A 17,043-nucleotide genomic window follows, 5' to 3' on the forward strand; every position below is an offset into this window, starting at 1 on the left:
CCGAGAGTCCGATCTTATAGAGTGACGTTAGAGATAAACGAGGAGATATATTGATATAATATGTGCATGCGACAACGTGAACAGAGAGATCCAGTTTAACTAAAAGTGAAAAGTATAATAATCATAATAATAATAATAATAATAATAATAATAATAATAATAATAATAATAATAATAATAATAATAATAACATAATACAGTGTTGAGTAGAGCGAAGGGATGTTTGGACTTGACCAGCTCAAGCTTACTTCACGGCACTCATCAGATAACAAAGCACTTAGCAAGGGACACTGTTAGAACATGGCAGCCACGCCGCTACGGATAACAGGAAAGTGAGTCTAATGAACCTTGAGCGAAAGTGTCCTTCAGTAGTTGCATATACGGAAGTAAAAATGATCTAATAACTAAACAGGGGTACACAAATTGGGAGAGCTATACGAAATATGGTGGTGGCTACACTTAACAAAACCACATACGGGATACGAACACCAACACGGGAAACATTCATTAGGGTGATACCATATGCATACCACATGACATGATGAACATAACTTGCATTAGAAATGAGTTACTATGAATTATTATAACAGTGTTTGAAACATATGTAATTGCAAATTTTTGCATAAATATAGTTTTTTTTGCTAGGGGCTTTACGTCGCACCGACACAGTTAGGTCTTATGGCGACGATGGGATAGGAAAGGCCTAGGAGTTGGAAGGAAGCGGCCGTGGCCTTAATTAAGGTACAGCCCCAGCATTTGCCTGGTGTGAAAATGGGAAACCACGGAAAACCATTTTCAGGGCTGCCGATAGTGGGATTCGAACCTACTATCTCCCGGATGCAAGCTCACAGCCGCGTGCCTCTACGCGCACGGCCAACTCGCCCGGTATAAATATAGTACTCCTACAGTACAGTACAACAGAGACTTTTCTTTGCAGGTCACCCGTAAGGAAACAAGAAGACACACTACATTCAAGATGTATTGGATAATTTATGTAGTGCTTGTAGTATACTTTCAGGGAAAAGTAGTTGGAAATGGGATAGATTTTCAGATAACTCCATATGAGAAAACCCCAGGGATATATTTTTAAAATGAGGGAAACGTACAATTGTCTACTACAGAATGGAGATTGATCACTTATGTCAATTTAAGTAAATTAGCAGAGGCATACACAGTAATTAGGAAGAACATACAGAAAACACAAGTGTTATGTTATCAATTACAGAGTGAATTGAATTTTACCTGCCAACACGAAGTGCAGATGGAGATTAATCGCTTACAGAGAGTACAGGAATTAAGGGACACTTTGAAACAATTTACTAAGAATACAGTGAAACGTGAAAAAAGAGGTTTATTTAATTTTATAGGCACATTATCGAAAACATTGTTTGGAACACTTGATAGCGATGATGCTGAGATGTACCAGAATAAAATTTCAGAATTAGAGAAAGAACAGCTTTCAACACTTAAACTTGCGAAGGAACAACTTACGGTCACACGATCTACATTACAATCATTGAACAATACTTTATATGATGTAACAGCTAATGAGCTAAAATTAAACAAGAATTTAGAACAGATAAAAGAGTTTTTGGGAAATGAAACAAGTCTATTAAAACGCGAGTTCACTCAATTAGATATTGAGATTGCCATTAACCGACATTTGATAGAGATAGAGGACCTCATTTCACAGGTGTATGATCAATATAAGGTAATATCTGATGGAATAATGTATGCACAATTAGGGATTATTAATATGCAAATTTTGAGCCCTTCTGAGATTTTAAAAGCTTATAGGAAATCTCAAGATCAGTTTCCACAAGGGATGACCCTCCCTTTAGAGTTGGATATGGCTCGGGATTATTTAATTTACAGGATTGCAACTGTAAATGCATTCATAAATAAGAATATGTTGGTGTATGTAATTGAAATGCCTCTAAGTGACAAGAAAAACTTTCAGTTATATAAGATAATTCCTTTCCCTACGCTAATGAAAGACAGTGATGATAATGCAAATCATGATAATGTAAATATTGTAAAAGAATATGTTCATATCAGGGTAGAAAAAGACTTTGTTATTATTGATTCAGAGCAGCAGTTATATGCATATTTAAGTAAAGAACAAGTGAAAGACTGCAAACAAGTAGATGAAATTCACAGAGTGTGTACATCTAGTATTGTGTTAAAATTGGTACATGGACAGAAAGACTGCATTTTAACTTTATTGAAAGGGACAACAATAATGCCAAGTGAGTGTAATAAAAACATAATCAAAGTTAGTCAGCTTGTATGGTTACCTGTAAGTGACAATAAATATTTATATTTGACTCCATCACAAGGATAACAGTAGTTTGTGAGGAAACACATAATGTAAATTTAGTAAATGTGAGTATAATTACAATGTATCAACCTTGTACAATTTACGGACCAGATAGTAAGATACGGTCCACAGGTAGTGTTAACACAACTTATACGAAGGATATAATTCCTGACATTTTATTAGAATATGAATGTTGTGAATATCTTAATAGTGATATAAAACTAAATGACTTACCTGAGTTAAAAGAGGTACCACTACACAGTCTACTAACACATATAGACGATGTTAAAAATTCAGGAGTAAAAATTGAAGATGTGGAAAATTTAATATTGGAAAAGGAAAAAGAGTTGTATACAAAGCAATTACATGCTGATATCAATGTGTATAAAATCATAGTGTGGACGATAATGACTATTGTGGCTCTAGTACTGTTGTTAACATGTTGCAAGTGTTGTCCTTGCTTTTCGGGAATTTTTAAGAAAAAGCACTGGGATCATGCTACTGCTTGCTGTACTTGAATTTGCTTTAAGCAGAAAATCATTAATGAGAATAGGGTTAAAGAGGGGTCATCAGATGATGACTTAGTGGTCCATTTTGAGAGACCAAGGTTAGCGAGTAGTCGCACCAGTATACATGATTCAGAAGTCAGTGTAGTTGCAATTGAAGACACAGCAACAGTACAAACACCCAGTAGCTTGAGATATAAAGAGAAAGGTAGAGTTTAAAGATAATAATGCCACACGGGGAGACATTCCACATCCAGGGAAAGTGTAAGCAAACACGAGTGTCTGACAGAAGTGTTTGCGTCAAGAGGACGCAAAGCACTTCTTCCCAGGCGGGGGAGGTGTCGTGAACGGCGGCTCACGACGCGCCTTCCGCGTATTAACGAGAGAGCGAACGGGTTCGAATGGGATTCGAATCCGCGAACTCCAGGGTAGAAAGCCTGTGATTTAAAAGTAGCAGGCATATGAGCGCATGTATATATGAAGGGAAATGATAGGAGAGTTTGTGTATATTCATAACTCATAATTCATAAATGACAGTAATAATAATAAGAGAAATAACGGAATATTTCAAAGAAAGATTTAGAATATTCGATGTTGCTTTGGGAGCTCGTAAGCCAAGAGCTTTGTGTCTCAGCATTGTGGAACATTGTGTAAGTTAAAATACGCACTTCTTTTGGGTTGGAAATATACAGAGTCACGTGTAAGAGACGTAGAAACAGCTTCCAAATGTTCTAGAACAATGTGTGTAATGCAACGTGACAGGGTGGTTCCGTGCGCAACAACCAATCGGAGAACAGTGCAGTTGTGACGTGAACTAGTGACTTGTGGTGGTGGTATATGAATCAGTAGGATTATTCGAGAAAGAATAGAAGAAACGATATAACTGGGTAACTTGTAAACAACAGGGCTTTTTGACTGTGATCCCTCAAAGAAGGCTTTTTTGACTCACGACACTCGAAGAAGGCTTTTGGACTAGTAGACCTCAAAGAAGGCTTTTCGACGGTAGGCAGTATCGCGCAGAAGAGTGAATAGTTAATCAGGGAGAACTGTTGGAGTACTGGTAGACTTAGCATTCAGTCGCAGTACGCAGTAAAGTGATAGTAAGATAGAGGGGTATCAGGCTCTTGAACTGAGTGTGACTTGTTGCTGAACAATCACAAAGATTCTCCACACCGATTGTCAAAGTAAGTGTTGGAATATCAGCTTATAGACCAGCAGCTTAATTGTAATTGGGATAATTCACGTCGCCGCGAAGATTAACGAGTTCCAGGGATACCTACGCAGAAGAGGAGAAGACAAGAAGAGAAGAGTGAAGACGTCAGCTGTACAAGAATCAGCTATACTCCGTAGTTAAGTATTCAACAGTAAATATATGCATTATAAGTATTCTTGTGTGTACTAGGAACAAGACTTAGACATTCTCATAGATTTGAAGTTGAGAAGGGATTGAGAGTAAATGGTGTCAGAAATTTTATATTGTATGTATTATTGTATATATTGATGTGTGAATATCCTGGGTGTAGAATATAATTAGTGTTTAAATTTTGCCAATCTGACTATACGCTCCCAGAACTCCGAACCCAAGTCCTCAGCCTGTTGTACATCCCTTAGGGTCACGACATGTCTCACTTTTAATTTTATACAAGAATACTTCTTGGAGTGGGCTGGTGGGTCCCTATCAAGCATAAAGGAAGGCCCCCTCCTCTCTGCCACTAAAAGTACTGAAAAACATCACCATGATATAGATGATGTTGATTACCATAGGGAACCTGAAATATTTGTCCCGAATGAGTAAATTTAAATGGAAAATTTTAAATTCCCATGGAGGGAATTAGATTAGATGCTCTATTGGTGAAAAATATCTAATTCCCTCCATGGGAATTTAGAATTTTACATTCGGAATTGCTAGGCGGGCAATAATTCCAGACTGTGCCTCATAAATAGGCTTCTGATAAGCTCACCTGCATACACCCAGTGTCAGTGGGTAGGGTCTGACACATCCCACTCTGACGAGTCTAGTGTGAGACCTAAGACAAAATGCTGGTTAATAGAGCAAACACCTGAAAAGCCTTACATCTGATATGAGTAAATTTATAATACCAATATAAATGGTCCGTTATTGGAGATTATAAATTTTCCAGCTAACACATTCCTGATTGCCAGCGTTTCGCCCCGTGTGCTAAGCTGGGCTCATCAGTTGGTACATAGTGTTGTATGTCCGGCGCTCCCTGCTCGCTCCGCCAGCCAGCTACACGCGCGCCAAGTGTCCTTCTTCTAGCTTCGACGCGCAGCCCTCAGTGCGCGTGCCTGGACAGTCGTGTGTGTACTATAAAGAGGAACTCCCAGCCTGTCCTGATGCCCACTTGCCCCGGTGTCCAGCTCCAGAATACACCCTACGTCGAGCACGGAGGCTACTCCTCTTGAAAATGTGCTTCGACCAGGTGGACTGAATGTCTGGCAGTACGAGGTCTCATCTCTGGTCACCGCTCCTCTTCCGCTGCCCATATCCAGTCATACTATTACATACCGTCATATTTCCCTAATTAATGCAAGCTCCCTTGGTTTCGCCAAGTAAGAATTCTTCCAACATAGAACTTGCTTTTATGAACTCAGCAAGGAAGGACTTTCCAAAACATTTATGTCAGTACTTCTGATAGTTTTCGACTATCAACTTTTCAGATCACAAGGACTATCTTTTCGAGATAGAAGTGGATGTAAATACTGCAAACTTGTATATAGTGTACAAAAGATAGACTCTTTCTCAAGATTCCTAATTCATTTTGCTTCAAGTTAAATTTCAGTTTTATTTGTGTAAATAGTGTATTTTGCATTTGAAGCGAAAATAAAAGTTGTGTTTTGTAAATCTCAACATTGGTTACAACACAACTCTATGGCGACGAGGTAAAAAAAAAAGAACGCAACAAACACTCCAATTCATCGACCCCAGTCACCAACTCTGTGGCGACAGGATAATAACTTGCAATTCATCCTCTCCTTCACAACGAGGTACAGCAAACTCAGTGCCCTCATACACTTAGACATTGGCGACGAAGTCAATCAGTGCTCAGTGTGTCGCCCACTCAACAGACATTCCACAGCTCTCTGACGTGCGCTCAACCTGTGTGGCACGCTCCAGCGTGTTTGCTTGCTCTCTCTCTCACTCCCAGCATATACCGGTCAAGGTCGCGCCTACAACCCGTTCTGACACACAGCTCTCCTTGCTCTTTATTGCACGCATCTCGCAATGGCTACAGCTGAGCAACTCGCTACGGTATTCCAAGCCTTACAGCAGCAACAACAACAGTTTATGCAACAACAACAGGCAGCATTAATTCAGGCTATTCAAGCTATTTCTGTCTCTACCCAGCCATCAGCTATTCCTCCGTTCTCTGCTTTTGATCCGGCTAAGGAAGAATGGTCAGTTTATTTAGCACGCTTACAACAGCATTTCATCTGCCATTCTGTCACAAATGATCAACGCCGCCGAGCACTATTTCTTAGTTCAGTTGGCAATGCTACGTGTGAATTACTACGTAAATTAGGTCCAGAAGAAAACCTTTCTGAGGTACCATTTGCACAGCTCCTGGCCCGTCTCACTGAACATTATGCCAAAGCTCCTCACATAGTGGCTGCTCGCTATACATTTTTTCAGAGCAGAAAGCAACCCCATCAGACACATACTGAATGGATAACTGAATTGCGTGGTCTAGCTAAACCCTGCCAGTTCATATGCTCCAAGGACGGTTGTGGTTCACCCTACACTGATTCTCTCATTCGGGACATGGTAATTTTACATACTCCTGAGGACAAGATACGTTTTGACGCTGTCAAGCAGAGTAACCCTTCTTTAGAAGACGTCCAGCGTATTGCTACGGTTTATGAGCTTACTACCAAGACTGCCGCAGCCATAGCTTCTCCACACGAAGTTGCTCAAGTCTCGACTCAGGCCCGCAAGTCCTCTGCTACAGTGAACCGTCCAGATAAGGCGCTCTCTACCAAGCATTCTCGCCAGGTTCCCTCTCGTAATGCTACAAGGAAGCCCAATTCTAAAAGCACCTCGAAACTCCTGCCTTCCTGCCGAGGCTGTTTCAAGCATCATGAACGTCGTGACTGTCGTTTTTTCAAAGCCACTTGTGAACGATGTAATAAACTTGGACACATTAAGACGGTATGTCGGAGTTTGCTCCGCCCTGCTAAGACTCCTGCAGCACGCCCGAAGCATATACAGCCCCGCCAAGACATGGAAGTGGATCAGATCAATCTTATTCTTCCCACAAAGAATTCTCACAAGATCATCGTTCCTCTCTCATTCTCTACTCGATCTGTCGATTTTCAATTAGACACTGGATCACCTGTCTCTATTATTAACCTGGCTACCTACCATGACTTAGGTTCCCCTTCATGCTCTCCAGCTGACATCCAGCTTGTGACGTTTAACAAAAAGAAAATTGACATTAAAGGTCAAATCCAACTTCAGGCTAGTTATAAAGGAATTCAGAAGGCCATTCCTCTTCTCGTAGTTAACAACTACACTGCATCCAACATTATGGGCATGGATCTATTTAACTTATTTGGTTTCCAGATACATGACAACATTAACGTTGTATCTACATTGCATCCTACTTCTGACGTTACCGATCTCCTAAAGCAGTTTCCTGAAGTCTTCGACTCTCAGCTCGGAACAGCAAAAGACTATACAGCTCACATACAGCTGAAATCCGGAGCTAAGCCTCGCTTCCTCAAAGCACGTCCAGTACCCCTAGCACTTCAAGACCCGGTCACGAAAGAATTAGAAAGATGGATACAAACTGGAATTGTGGTACCAGTTACTTCTAGTCAATGGGCTACTCCACTAGTGGTAATCAAGAAACCTGATGGTAATGTTCGACTTTGTGGCGATTTTCGATCTACAGTCAACGCACAACTCGACACAGATATCTTTCCTATTCCACGTCCAGAAGACTTATTCCGTCGTCTCGCTGGTGGACAATTCTTCTCTCGAGTTGATCTTAAAGAAGCATATCTCCAGCTACTTTTAGACGAAGACTCTAAGAAATTTCTAACACTCAACACTCCTCTCGGACTGCTCCAGCTCCAGCGGCTCCCATTCGGTGTTTCATCCTCAGCGGCTATTTTTCAGCGCTATTTAGCTCAACTCACTGCCTCCATTCCCGGTTGTGCTAACTACCTGGATGATATTATTGTTACTGGAAAAGATCATCAGGAACATCTAAACAATCTACGCCTCCTTCTCCAGAAATTGAAAGACAATGGCCTACGAGCGAATCTCGCTAAATGTACATTCTTTCAGCCTCAAGTTCACTACCTAGGACATATACTTGATAAGACTGGAATTCGCCCTAGTGCACAGAATGTCTCAGCTATCGTCAACATGCCAGAACCTCAGAAACTCAAGCAGCTCCAGTCCTTCATAGGCAAAGCGAACTACTATAATAAGTTCATTCCCTGCTTCGCTACAGTGGCAGCTCCATTAAACGCTCTACGTAAAAAAGGTGTTAAATTTCAATGGACTCCGCAATGCCAACAGGCATGGAAAACCATCAACAACGCCTTAATTCAAGCTATACAACTCACTCATTTTCAGCCCGACAAGCTCATCACGCTAGCTACTGACGCTTCAGACTACGGTTCACAATTAAGTATTTATTTATTTTCCACCTAGTCGATACAATGATTGCTTAAGGCAACTTTTAATGGTCAAAAGTGGTACATGTTTCGTATATTATCAACATCTTCAGCCACATAACACTGTTTAGATGAAAAATATATAAAATTGACAAAGTAATGCTTTAGATGTAGTGTCCTTAAAATTAACATCTTGTCAATCTTATGTTAATTTTAAGGACACTACATCTAAAGCATTACTTTGTCAATTTTATATATTTTTCATCTAAACAGTGTTATGTGGCTGAAGATGTTGATAATATACGAAACATGTACCACTTTTGACCATTAAAAGTTGCCTTAAGCAATCATTGTATCGACTAGGTGGAAAATAAATAAATACTTAATTGTGAATCTATTGAAGTGCGATACGGACCATGAAGCTGATCTTATGTAATCAGACTACGGTGTCGGTGCCGTTCTCTCCCAGAAGGATCGTCATGGACAGGAACGCCCCATCGCCTTCGCTTCGAAAACACTTAATGACCATCAACGTCGATACTCACAGATAGAGAAAGAAGCTTTAGCCATCATCTTTGGTATTCGCCGTTTCAATGAATATCTCTATGGCAACCATTTCCTGATCATTACTGATCATAAGCCTCTCGTACACTTATTCCATCCTGGTAATAAGATCCCTGAGAATTCCCTCAGAAAGCTTCAAAGATGGTCCATGTTCCTTTCTGATTATTCCTATCAGATTGTCTATCGAGCCACATCCCAGCATTGTAATGCTGATGCCCTCTCACGCTTACCAGTTGGTCCTGATACTGCCTTCGATTCTCAAGAATCTGAATGTCTTCAGTTGGACATAGAACTTGAAGATACTGTCTCCAGTTTTCCTATTGATGCTACCTGCATAGCTAAAGCTACGGATAAGGACAGTACACTTGCTACTGTGCGTACTTACATCCGCAACGGTTGGCCTCTTCAGAGCAATCTTCCCGCCCACCTTGCACCTTATCGTATGCAGCATCGTCTCACGACTCGTGCTGGAGTCGTACTCCTAGAAGCAGGCACCATCTTCCGAGTGGTTATCCCACTTAGCCTACAGAAACAAGTTCTCGAATTATTACGCCAAAGCCATTGGGGTATATCCCGTACGAAGCAACTAGCACGTCAACACTGCTACTGGCCCGGTATTGATGCCGCCATCGAAAAGCTCATCCGTCATTGTGAACAATGTCAACTGAATCAGAACGCCCCGTCTTCTGATCTAGCTTCATGGCCTCCTGCTACTACTCCATGGGAACGAGTTCACATCGATTTCGCAGGTCCTTTCCTCAATTCCATGTGGTTAATAGTCATCGATTCACTATCGCACTTTCCATATGTAGTGGATATGCATTCGACTACTACGACCGAAGCTACCATTCGTGCTCTACAGAAAATATTTACTACAGAAGGCTTACCTCAAGTACTCATTTCGGACAACGGACCTCAATTTACAGCTACTGCTTTTAAGAAATTTTGTACATATAATGGCATTCGTCATATCCTAGCACCGCCTTTTCACCCTCAATCTAATGGTGAAGCTGAACGCTTTGTACAAACATTTAAGAGAAGTATGAAAAAAGCTGTCTCTTCAGGCTTAACTAAAGACCAAGCATTGCTCCAACTCTTAAGCAACTACAGAACTCTGCCCGGCGCTGATACTATCACTCCTGCACAGAAGCTCCATGGACGACCTCACAGAACTTTGCTTTCTCTGTTGCAGCCTCTTCCGGCCCAGTCTCAGACCTCACCAACGAAGTTCTCAGTCAACGACAAGGTCTACACCCGGACATTCAGGTCAAACCCACTCTGGATACCTGGAGTCATCTGCAGATCTTTGGGTCATCGTCTCTACGAAATACAGACTACAGAGAAACGTATCTGCCGCCATCAAGACCAGATACGTCTGCGCTACCGCCCATGTCCAGCTATTGATTCTATGGCTCAGCCACATCAATCTATTGCTGAACGAGCTTTAGACCATTTAATAACCATGGGTTCCTTTCAGGACGAGACAGCGCCACTCCGCCCGGTCCCAGCTCCGGACAATCCAACAGAGACATCAGCAGCTCCGGCCCAGCATCGCAGCCGCCGCCAGCGCCGCCGCCGTTTCACGCCGTACCGGCGTATTTAGGAGGGGAGGGTGTTGTATGTCCGGCGCTCCCTGCTCGCTCCGCCAGCCAGCTACACGCGCGCCAAGTGTCCTTCTTCTAGCTTCGACGCGCAGCCCTCAGTGCGCGTGCCTGGACAGTCGTGTGTGTACTATAAAGAGGAACTCCCAGCCTGTCCTGATGCCCACTTGCCCCGGTGTCCAGCTCCAGAATACACCCTACGTCGAGCACGGAGGCTACTCCTCTTGAAAATGTGCTTCGACCAGGTGGACTGAATTTCTGGCAGTACGAGGTCTCACCTCTGGTCACCGCTCCTCTTCCGCTGCCCATATCCAGTCATACTATTACATACCGTCATATTTCCCTAATTAATGCAAGCTCCCTTGGTTTCGCCAAGTAAGAATTCTTCCAACATAGAACTTGCTTTTATGAACTCAGCAAGGAAGGACTTTCCAAAACATTTATGTCAGTACTTCTGATAGTTTTCGACTATCAACTTTTCAGATCACAAGGACTATCTTTTCGAGATAGAAGTGGATGTAAATACTGCAAACTTGTATATAGTGTACAAAAGATAGACTCTTTCTCAAGATTCCTAATTCATTTTGCTTCAAGTTAAATTTCAGTTTTATTTGTGTAAATAGTGTATTTTGCATTTGAAGCGAAAATAAAAGTTGTGTTTTGTAAATCTCAACATTGGTTACAACACATAGCACACCCACCAAGATGCATGGCTAGTGCATACCGTGGAGGCCACTGCATAGGCTACTTGGAGCCAACGGCAGTGTCAATGCACTATGAGAGACTTTGTCTCATTACCAAAAATTGATGCCTGCTTGGCCATCAGATGATATAGGTGCTGATTCCAATAGGGAACCTGAAATATTTGTCCCGAATTAGTAAATTTATAATAACCGTATAAATGGTCCATTATTGGAGATTATAAATTTTCCAACTAACTCATTCCTGGTTGCCAATGTTTTGCCCCGTGTGCGAAGCTGGGCTCATCAGTTGGTACATAGCACACCCCCCAAGACGCATGGCTAGTGCATACCGTTGAGGCCAACACTGGCAACCAGGAATGAGTTAGCTGAAAAATATATAATCTCCAATAACGGACCATTTATATTGGTATTATAAACATCACCATTCCGTGATTCTTAACATGCGGGATTGGTATCAAATTGCCACCATTCTTTGTCCAAAATTAGGTAGATTTTCCCTTCATACACCAACCATATTATTGTTGAAATGACAAGTCTATGATAAACTATTATAGTTCCGTTTCTATGAGTTTCGACTTGACAGTTAACCAGAAGTCAGACATTGGTGCCAAATTGTGATCATGATGATGCTTGTTGTTTAAAGGGGCCTAACATCGAGGTCATCGGCCCCTAATGGTACGAAATGAAATAACAAAAATTACAAATTCATCCACTGACCAAAATAAAATAAAAAATGTCATGAAGAATGAATGGATGGACATGAACCCAACAAAAAAAACAAAAAAACAAACAAACAAAAACAGTGGAGCAGAGTCAAAAAGGATCGTAAATAATAGTATTACTGACCAAGGGACCACTTATAAAGCACAATGATGCTTGATGTCTAAAGGGGTGCAAAATCCATGTCTAAGGCCCCACAGAATGGTACATGTCGCGAGTAAAGTAGAACCATGGTATTTGTCATGTTGGGGTATTAATCAAAAGTAGCAAAAACTCACAGTGTTCGACACAAGATGGTACTACTCACAAGTATTGTACTTCGAACAGGGAACGCAGACCTATGGTGTTTCTCACACAATGGCGCCACCCACAGCCAACGCAAACGGATAAGGCTCCTCACCTAGGTGTACTAATCACGGGCAACGGTATTCCCGTGGTGTTCCTCACATAGTGGGCACCAATCACAGGCAACACAGACTGACGGTGTCGCTCATATAGCGGTACAACACACAGGCTACCCCCAGACTCATGGTGTTGCTCACATGGGTACAACGCACGGGCACTGGAAACCCCCAGGCCAGCCTCTTTACTGCTACAAATCACAAACCTATTTCGTACCTGATTTAGTAGTACTACTCGCAAGTACAGGCAACCCATGGTGTTCCCCGCATGATGGTACCAATCAAAAGTAGTTTCATGGTTCTAATTCAATCATCCCTTGGTCGCCCCTTTTTGTCGCCTCTTACGACAGGCAGATGATACCGCGGGTGCATTCTACATGTGCGTCCCCCACCCGCAGGGGGTAGTGTGTTTGGTCCGCGAGAGGTATTTTATTTCCCTCAAGTCCGCCGGCAAGCCAGTTAGGACCCCCCTAACCGCCACCTGGGATGTGCCACGTGGGAGTATCACCTCTCCCCCTACTACGCCTGCATAGCAGGTTCGTGGGTGCCAAATTGTTACGAGTACAAACAGCTGATTCACAACACACAACACGAACGGAAATGTATATACTTGAAAATAAGTCCAGAATCAATTATTCTTTGTAATAACATCCATAACTCACATTAGGTTAACAAGAGTACATAACGTATTTAGGATAAGGCTATAAGATAAACAGATCAATGCTCAAACAGATAAAACGCAAGAAGATTTAATTGCAACTCACCATCTAGAACAGCTCGCGTTACTAATAGATTCAGTTCCTCCTAAGGAAGGAAAAATTCTTACAAAGGGAATACACCACTCATTTCTGAGTCACTATCGGCACTATCGTTTGTTGAGGTTTCATTATCGCTTGAGCGTAACGAGATTATAACATCGTCAACACAATTGTCTGTGATACTTTCCCTCTCCCAAACTTCACTTATCTCGGACTGTGTCGCACAACCTGCACTTACACAGCCTACGGCTTCCCAAAGAAATCTTTCAACTTCCGAAACTGTGGAGAGTCGGTTATTCGCAGCTACATAATCTTTCACTTGGGCCCAAGTCAATTATATGGCATTAAAATGGCAGTGGTATGGTGGAAGGCGAACAACTTTATGCCCATGCCTCCTGGCTATTTCATCCACCACATAAACTGGGTACTAGAGCTTGTTACTAGATGCAAGAGATCCCCCCCTTCCTCATGTTATCGCGAACCGAAATATTGTGCTCCTTCAACCACTCAATCAACTCATTATTTCTAGCCGCTAGTATTGGTGCGTTATCAATAATGACCGAGTGAACATGACAAAGACCACGAAAAGAACTATGCACAATACAACACATAGATGATAGCACGTGGTTACAGAAAACAACATATCGACAACACTGGTAACGGACTCTACTGGAGCGATCGGCTGCCTATGATTGGCTGTTTATTAATTCACTTAGCCTCCCCCTAAAGGCAGCATTCAAATGTCAAGTCAAAACTCATAAGAACTGAACTATAGCCGTATTTTTTAAGGCAACAGTCATCCAATGAATATATACCGGTACCATCAAATGATGTGAACCTTGTTAAAAACTAGTAGTAATGTCAGGCGCGGCTCCATAATACGATCTGCAGAGCTGCAGAACCACTACAAAGAAAGATACACAGTAATATATAGCGATTAGCGATCCCATCCTTCATATTGATTGTTTATATCAAGCCGAAGATCGATACCAATACAGCTGCTAGTGATCTGGCAACCCTGTTTAGAACTGTGAACGACAGAACGACAGATCATTAGGCGAGAACACTTAACTACAGCTTTCTTCCGATTGGTGGCTAAGGGTCGCCCATAAGGTTCTGTTTGAACTGCACGCCTTGCAGTACGTCTGACCTATTCCCGTGACCATAGAGTTAGTAAATAATACACTAGACAACGCCACCGTCCATGAGAGAATCTCTGCAGTGAGCGAGCATGTTATAATCTCAGCTGTTTGGGAAAAGCTCACTCCAGTGTACTCCTCAGTGTAAATAGAGAACTTATAAAACTGTGTGGATACTGATATGGTTTAAAATTCTTACATGTCAACATCCTCAGATACTACTGTATAGTTGTGATGCTTCTGTTCAGTAGAAAGCCCAAATAGCTTAAATACAGGATAAATGCGTGATAAAAGAGGATGGTTGTGATTAAGTAACACAAATTCAATTTACTGTCCATGTTAAATCTTCAAACAACGTACCTTATGATTTGGGGTATGTATATTTTTTTGTCTTTGCTGTAAATGACCAGGACTTCAGCAAAATTCTATCCAACGACCGAAAACATTCTCTCGTACGAAGCGAATGAGCGAGTTCTTAGGCCTACAAGTATATACAGTAATCATGTCTATCTTTCTCCGTAATGGTAGTGAATTCTTCCGAGTTAGGTAGTCATGAAAATGAAAACAGAAACACTAGTACCATTAGATGATGTTCCCCCTCCATTAAGAAAGCCAGCTGCCAAAGATGTATGCAAGTCTAGGAACCTTTGTAAATATGAATGAGTTGATAGGTGAACATTTTTTTTTTTGATAAGCGGAAGAGGGACTTTATTTCTTGTAACTTTTTATTAGTTGTTTTTTGTACAAGTCAGTTATTTATATTGTCAATGTCCCTCGAAATCGCGGTCTTACAAATTGAGATGAACGTCTACCTGTATTATTTTGGTACATTTTCGAGAACTTCACACTGATAGGACATGGAGTAAAGCGTTTCCGCGGGGTTGGAGGAAGGATTCACAAGAGCTCAGTTGACATTTTCCGTGTGCAATACGAATTTAGATTTGTCTATTACACTTACTGCAATGGACTGGGCGTCACAGAGCACAACCACCAACATTATTCAACATGAGCCGCCACTGAGTAATGTACTATAAACAGATATCTCCAAAAGCCATAAAAGTAGTTAGTGAGATGTAAACCAAATAACATTACTATTTTTTATAATATTATTTGTTTTACATCCCACTATTTTTACGGTTCTTAGAGATGTGGGGTGCCGAAATTTTGTTCCGTAAGAGTTATTTTACGTACCAGTAAATCTACTGACATGAACCTGACGTACCACCGGAATGAGCCAGGATCAAACCTGCCAACTTGAGCTCAGCACTCTACCATCTGAGCTACCCAGCCTGGTAATAACATTATTACTGTACTAAAAATATACTTAGCATTAGGTTCATGTGTTTATCAAATAAGAAGAGAGAAATCTGTCAGGAATTGATGAAAAATGATGCATTTCAAAAATATATTACTGCTTTAAACTAGTTTTTGACCACAGTCACCTAGTCACCTAAGTTGACGGCGATACAGTCGAGCAATATTTCGTAGCAAAACATAAATGAACACGGGCTTATTACCTGAAGGCTGTATTTTCCAGGCAGTGTAATCTTCATGACCTGAGAAAGATTGGGTGGCAGACAGCCAGTACTGATCTCCCTTAGGTCTGCAAGTGTCCATTGCTGTGCTACAAAGTCCAGTAGCTCTGAGTTAGAGAACTAAATAATGGAGAAAAAGAGTGTTAAATCACAAGGCAATGATATCCATAAATACAAGGCAAACTTCACCGTCAGAGGTGCAAAGTGCTGCTGTAGTTATGAGAGAGAGAGAACTACAAATGCCCTACTATGTATGAGTACTACAGTATGTGTAGTGAGAACACATATACAAATAAGCATACGTTTCAGAACCACTTGGTCACAATTTCTTGGCATCGTCTTGTTTGAGAACTCTTTAGGTTATGAAACTTACTAAGACACTCTAATAGCCACTTTATGAATGGACAAAAAATAACCAATGTCGTGGTAAATCAGTTATAAAGCTACCTCTGCAGCTCCTACGCTAAATACTCCCTTTCAATTTGAAGTGAAGTTTATGTTCACAGACACAACAACAACAAACAGGGAAAATAACTGAAGTATTACCCTCTGGCCCTGGTGCTCAGCCTGGTAAAATTCCACACAACCGCTAATCCACTCCTCACAAGCATGAAATGATCGAGAGGCTAAATAGTTTCTAACAATGTCCAGCACTGTCATTATAAAACAATGTCATCTCGGAAACTCTCATAAAACACGAAACCTAACCATAAACGCACCTACGAACTTCAGCCATATTTTGACAACGTGCTGAGGAACTTCAAATTGGCAGGATCAATAGTACGTACCTCCAACGTTTGAAAAATGAATTACCTTCAATGCAGTGCATATCCAGAGTTAATAACGAAGAGCACGCATGTGGTATTTTTATCAAAACTTTGGTTTTTCCATGTACTCTTTCTGCAAGTTATTGTGCATCTTTCTGCTGAGACAGTATCCGGAAACCACGCCATAGCTACAGCTACAGCGCTATATCGCACTTGCAGAAGGAACTTTTATGCAGGGGACCGCCCGTATCCTTACAGCTGATCCTCCTGTCAGTGCTCCCCTCCTGATATCCTGATACTCCCGATACCTTGCCCGATACTGTCGCATGGTCCCGTCCAAAGAGGATAGAATAGAAGTCCCCGTCCCATGTGCGTCACATCC

The 17,043-nt window shown here is 41.5% G+C and overlaps 1 protein-coding gene across 1 annotated transcript in view; it reads right to left on the reverse strand.

Moving 5' to 3' along the window:
* Positions 1-16,582, reverse strand: part of LOC136866991 (recQ-mediated genome instability protein 1) — a 107,429-nt gene extending 90,847 nt beyond the window's left edge. Inside the window, exons 1-2 of the mRNA XM_067144086.2 lie at positions 16,441-16,582; positions 15,877-16,014 (exon numbers count right to left, since the gene is read on the reverse strand). Of these exons, the coding sequence (XP_067000187.2) occupies positions 15,877-16,014; positions 16,441-16,554 (252 nt within the window). The 5' untranslated portion in view covers positions 16,555-16,582. The remainder of the gene's footprint in view (positions 1-15,876; positions 16,015-16,440) is intronic.
* Positions 16,583-17,043: the final 461 nt, after the last annotated feature.

The sequence above is a fragment of the Anabrus simplex genome, chromosome 3, assembly GCF_040414725.1.
Source record: "Anabrus simplex isolate iqAnaSimp1 chromosome 3, ASM4041472v1, whole genome shotgun sequence".
Lineage (NCBI taxonomy): Eukaryota > Metazoa > Arthropoda > Insecta > Orthoptera > Tettigoniidae > Anabrus > Anabrus simplex.